The sequence below is a fragment of the Hibiscus syriacus genome, unplaced genomic scaffold, assembly GCF_006381635.1.
Source record: "Hibiscus syriacus cultivar Baekdansim isolate YM2019G1 unplaced genomic scaffold, ASM638163v2 tig00110377_pilon, whole genome shotgun sequence".
NCBI lineage: Eukaryota > Viridiplantae > Streptophyta > Magnoliopsida > Malvales > Malvaceae > Hibiscus > Hibiscus syriacus.
In genome coordinates, this window is record NW_024062711.1 from 399,550 (window position 1) to 405,977 (window position 6,428).

The window sequence follows — 6,428 nt, forward strand, 5'->3', positions numbered from 1 at the left end:
GCCTGCAAACATTGTAATAATAATATTAATAATAATAATAATATAATAATAATAATAATAATAATAATAAGTATAATATATAATATATATATATTTTCCGGACGAAAGTGGGTGTATAATTTTGTCAATTGGGGCTATTTGAAATCCAAAATGATAATTATTTGATCAAGTTTGGTTTAGCTTTCTAGGCGTTCTCGTGTGACCGGATGATGAGTCGAAGACCATAATAAATTATAAAAGAAAATGAAATATTAAAAGAGAAAAAGAAGGGGGGGAAGATTTTAGTATCATTATTAGCTGTAGAATCAATTATTTGGTTCTCTTACTATGCTTTCAGTCGGCACTAACACGACACAGGCCGTTGATGCATGTAACAACCAAGGCAAAATCAATGGAGGTTTTAAAGCAACAAAAGCATAATAAAAAGGGGTCCAAATTATATCATAATATGCAATAAAGAACGTCTTTATATATCACCCTAAAACCAGAAACAATATCAACTTTCATGCCACTTTCTGTAAATTTCAACATATAAACAATTACATTCAAAATAAAAGTTTCTGTGATGTAGGATGCTATTGCCAAATGGACTGACTCATGTTGAATGCGCTGAGTTAAACTATAACTAATCCCGGTTTCAAGAACTATCAGGCTCGAATCTGTTTGCAATTTCAGCCCAATGTGAATAACCCGAAAGGATGAGCAGAGTTATGGCCATGAATGGAGCATACATCGCTGTCTTGATTCACTATTCAAAAAGGAAAAAGAAGAAAAGAAATATCAACTTCCCACTGATGCTGAAATCATTAATCAAAATGAAAATTTCAAGAATTCCCATTTTAGAAAAACAATAAATCAGAGTTATAACGTATAAGTCCATGATTTTGTTGCAAATCCTATTAAAATTACTAGTAATTATAATTTTACCAAATTAGTCATTGAAGGCAATATCACCTACCATATATGAAGAGAAATAATAATAAAAAAAGGTAATGACAGTAGTTAGAAAGACTGTAAATACTTGAAAATGACAGTTTCCATGAGTTCAATTGGTTCTAAACAAAAAATTCTACCAAACTCAAAAGAATACCTTAATCCTTATAGGTTTCTTCTACCTAACCAAACCTTAGAACTAATCGACAAGGAATGAGTTCAACTAAAGAATTGATTTGCCAGAGGGAAGAAGAGAATTTTTCAGTCTCTTTCAAGCTTGGAAAACCCCCCAAAACTTAGTCAAAAGTAATACACAAAACCATCCATTAATCCCCATTAAAATCCCCACCTACCAAAGTACCAACACCATCATAAAAGTTTCTGCAATTAGCATGTAATGCGATAAAGAGAAATATAAAGCAAACGCCTTTGGCATGCAAAACTATAAACAAGGAACCAATTAAGTATCTGAAGTTGGTCCAATTCAACGAAAAATCATACCTTTGTTGCTTTACCATGGACCCTCATCAGCAGGGTAATCAAAGGGAACTTCAGTGACGGTGGAGGAATCCTGTAGATCCGGGTGTATGAACCCATACTTTCTTAAAACCTGATTATCAGCAAAGTTCAAAGCTTTAACCATCCCCTTCCAACATGATTCCCCAGCATACATCTGATTATGGTCCCCGCTACAAGGCTGACATCCCGTGAAATGCGTGATGAATGGTCTCCTCCAACTCCCCCTCCCATTCCCAGCTTCCTTCAAGAACCCTTCCCTAAACGCACCGTATTGCTCGCTCACTATCTCTGCATGTCTCCTCCTCAGCTCCGGCACCCCTCTCTCGATCTCCAGATACCTCTCCGTCGTGTTTTCATACCCTCCCATAATCTCAGCCCAATACCCTTCGAAATAAAACTCACCTTCCAAATATATATGGTCGTAATACTTGTCCTTTTCTTTGTAAAGCAAGTAAATCAGAGCCGATTGATCATCTGATTCGGGGAAAAGCTTATCTTTGAAGGTTGATCGTTGAATCTGACCCCACTTTTTGTACTCCTTTCCCATCGGACCCATGTTCGACCAAGTACTGATCAAATCCATGGACCACTGGCAGTTCCTGATCAAGAAAACTCCAGCGTTTAAACTGGTCCAACTTTTGCTGTTGTAAATCAACTTTGGCCAACCGTGAACCACCAAGTTGTGGTTTTTATACCTTTCTAAAGGTAACTTAAACTCCATGTCTGTAAACAACGCGTCCGAGTCAACCCACCAGATCCACTCGGCTTCAGGGTGAGCCAACATGGCTGCTTTAACAACCGGTAACTTGGCCCAATAAGAACCCATTTTGGGGTGTAATAACAAGTTGTTGTAAAAGATATCGTAGCCATGGATTCTGCAGTAATCTACCTTGTTCTTGAAAAAGCGCAAGAGTAAATGATCACCAATGGGGTTCTTACATGGCTTTGGTTGGGACCCGGTTACCAGAACGATTCTTTCACTTGCTCCGGCCGCGAACGAAGAGTGACGCTTTAACCATTCTCTTCGTTTTCCGTCCCAATCTTTCACCGGCTTTTCTATGGAGTAACTCATCTCTGGATCGTCGTAAAAGGTCGGGTCTTTGGAGTCGGACTTCAAGTTAACTCCGAACCCACTTTCCTTGCAGTTAAACCATGGGTCGGTAATAGAGGAGCCGAAGTTAAGAGTTGGAGTGAAAAACGACCAAAATGAGCAAACTAACAAAAAAGCTAAAAATACACAACCACAGTAAAGAAAACCATCAGAGAAACACGGGAACGACCGGTTTCGAGGCTTCGCCATGGGAGAGTACTGAGAATGAGATAACCCAGGAGACACCATTTTCGTTTAAATTTTTTTGTTTTTCTAGGTTTTTAAGTTTGGTAACTATGGAGATTTAGTTTCTCATAGATTTTTTTTTAACAGAGAAGAAGACATGGAAAAAGAAAGAAAGAAGCCAAAAGTAGGGATATCTAGATTTGATTGAGGACAAGAAAGTTGGCTGATCTATGTTGAATGTAGACACTGAAGTGGCGTCCGTTTCGGTGCGCCAATATGCAAAAAGTACGCGGGTTTGGGGGGAACGGAGATTAACGAGTTAAGAAGGGCGTGAACTACGGTTGGAGAACACGTGTGATTGATTGCCGACAGCTGTGAACTAAAGTCTAAGCTGCTGTATTATATTTTGGACTTTTTAATTTAGAGCGCCAATTCTCCGTTTTTCCCGTTTAAATTGCATCTTATTTATTTTTTTAATTATTGAAATATAATGACGAAAACAGAAAATATTTTATTAATGGGTGCTTTTAGATTCTTTTTTAAAGATAGTCTAGATTTTGGATGAGTCCATCGCGAATGTCACAAATCGATGTGTACAGTTATAAATTTATAAATAATTATCAAATTATAATAAAAAAAATTATCATTTAATTTTTAAAAATAATAAAATATACATTAAATTTTATATTTTATTAAAAATAACTAACACTAAACTATTATTAAAGAGTAATGTGATATATTAAATTAAGGTAAAAGGATAACTTTTGACCTTAGTAATAGATTCAATTATCATTTTTATCGCTATCGTATTTTTATATCAAATTTAATCTTCGAATGTGTCCAATTACATCATTTTATATTTTAGTCATAATTTAAAACCCTAAATTATAAACCCTAAATCTTAAATCATATCTCTATAATCTCTAAACCATAAATATTAAATTCTAACTCAGAGCTTATAATTTAGGGTTTTAAATCATAGGTAAGGTATATAATAATTCAATTAAACAACTTTAAAGGTTAGATTGATACGAATATACGATAAGAACTAAAATGATAAATTGAGTCTACTACAAGAGCAAAGGTAACCTTTAACCCTTAAATTAATAAAAAATATCTCATTTACTCCCTTAATTTTAACTAAAATTTTATTTTTTTTTAAATTTAATATTTTAAGTAATAATTTTAAAAAAAAAATATTTTAAATATATGATTTTCACAATTCATTTTTAAATTCATAAATATATTTTTAAACTTATATTTAAAATTGTTAAACAAAAATTAATTAAATGAGATTTTAAGAAATGATCATCCAGTTCAGTTGGTAGAGCACAAGGTTTTTAACCTCGTGGGATCGAGTCCCACGGAGGGCATTTCATAATTCGGAGGTCTCTTACGGAAGTTGCTCTCAACCTGGTGTTGGGGGTAGCCTACTATCTTACCTCCCCTTACCCTATACATATGGGAAAAAGGGACAACCATTTTTTAATTAAATGAGATTTTAATGTCATTCTTTCTGCTGCCAATGAGAGAGTTGGAGGGCGATACACCGTAGATCCGGTAGCTGCTTATTTTATGACTTCTTATTTTCGCAAGGTTTATCGGATCTGGGTTTTCATGACCTTCCTTTCACTTGGGCCAGAGGTAATCTTTATCGGCGGTTTGATCAGTGTGTTGTGAATTCTGTTTAGTCTGTTTCGTTTATTGATTCTCATGTACTTCATTTGGATAGAGTGGGATCCGACCACTGTCCTCTGTTGATCTCGCTTAGTGATGAGCGGATTCGTCATCACAATCGGCCTTTTCGGTTCATTGATGTGTGGCAGTTGTACCCACAGTTTGAAGATTTTTTGGAAACGACTTGGTCACCCACTGTATTGGTTATTGATAACATTAGTGAATTCTGAGATGAGGTGGATATGTGGAACAAGAATATCTCCGGTCATATTGGGATGAAGAAACGTAGGCTCCGGGCTCAATTGAGTGGTATTGACAGGGCTCTGACAAAAAATCCTTCAGTTAGCTTGAGACAACTTTTGGATAATCTTAATTCTGAGCTCAATTTGGTTATGGATAAGGAGGAGTCTTTTTAGCGTCAGGAAGTTTGTTCTCAGTAGACGCTACTCAGTGACCAAAATACTCCCTTTTTCCATACTTTTGTTGTAGTAAGAAGACGAGCTAACCGTATTTCTGCCATTCAACTGGAGGATGGAAGGTGGTGTACGGATAAGGAGGATCTGATTCGACTTGCCACAAATTTCTGTAAGGAACTTCACGAGAACGATTGATTCTAGAACATCGTACCAAGTCCAGGTTCATTTTCTACCTTTGGCCAGTACGATCGTGATCACTTGGAGATGGCAATTACTTTAGAGGAGGTTCATAAGGCGTTGTTTAGCATAGCATGGGCGCGTCTAAATCCCCCGGAGTTGATGGTCTCAATGCCGGGTTTTTCCAGCATAACTGGCAGACCGTAGGCTCCTCTGTTTATGATTTTGTAAGGCAGGTGTTCGAGAGTGTTACTATTCCGGCATCAATCAATCAAACTCTATTGGTTTTTTTGCCTAAGGTGTCGTTACCTATCGCGATGAGTCAGTTTCGACCTATTAGCCTCTGTTCTGTTATATACAAAGTGATTTCTAAAGTCTTGGTGAATTGTTTGAAACCTTTTCTTATGAGGTGGGTGTGAGAATCAAACGAGCTTTGTGCTGGGTCGATCGATCACAGATAATATCCTTATTACCCAATAAATCATTCATTTCATGAGGCGTAAAACATGGAGGAAAGGGTGGATAACGCTAAAGATTGATATTGAAAATACCAATGACCGGTTAGAGTGGGATTTTATCTATGATACACTTGATGACATTGGTATTTCTCTTTCTCTGCGTAACTTTGATTATGCAATGTGTTTCTACGGTCTCGTCTTGCATCCTTTGGAATGGTGATATGGCTGAAACTTTCACTCCAATCCGGGGCATCCATCAGGGCGACCCGTTATTATTTCTTTACTTATTCGTGTTACTTATGGGACGACATAATCTATTAATGTTGCTACCGATGAGGGGTAATGGAAGCCGTTTAAAACTTCTTCTAGAAGCCCGAATATCTTACATTTATTTTTTGCAGACGATATGATTCTGTTTACGGAAGCTTCCATTGATCAATTACATACGATTCGACCGGTGATGGGAGAATTTTGTCATGCATCCGGACATAAGGTGAGTGTTGCTAAAACTATTTTCTTTTCCAAGAATGTTCCTGGGGCATTGAGATTGTCAATTAGTACTGGATTTGGCTTTGAGGAAGTATCTGACTTAGGTAAATATCTTGGCGTTCCTATTCTGCACAAACGGGTTATTTCGGCGTCTTATAATTATATTGTCCAAGCGATTGAAAGGAAACTTAGTGGGTGGAAGGCGAAATGTTTATCATTCGTCAGAATAATTTTTTTAGCTAAGAGTGTCCTTGCGATGATTCCTAATTACACTTTACAAACGACAATCTTACCTAAAACTACTTGTCCCGCCATTGAGGGGTTTATTCATCGGTTAATCTAGGGAATCACAGCTGATCAGGATGGTGTTTATTTAGTTAAATGGGAGAATGTATGTAAGCCGATCCAGTTAGGCGACCTTGGGTTTTGAGATATTAACACTTTTAAATATGCCTTCCATATGAAATTAGCTTTTCACTTCAT

At 36.6% G+C, this 6,428-nt stretch overlaps 1 protein-coding gene across 1 annotated transcript; it reads right to left on the reverse strand.

Annotated features, from left to right (window-relative positions):
• Positions 1–473: 473 nt before the first annotated feature.
• Positions 474–2,816, reverse strand: LOC120121581 (putative glycosyltransferase 7). Its single transcript, XM_039140900.1, has 2 exons — positions 1,435–2,816; positions 474–748 (listed from the first exon to the last, which is right to left on the reverse strand). The coding sequence occupies exon 1, from the start codon at positions 2,789–2,791 to the stop codon at positions 1,445–1,447; it is 1,347 nt and encodes a 448-aa protein (XP_038996831.1). The 5' UTR covers positions 2,792–2,816; the 3' UTR covers positions 474–748; positions 1,435–1,444.
• Positions 2,817–6,428: the final 3,612 nt, after the last annotated feature.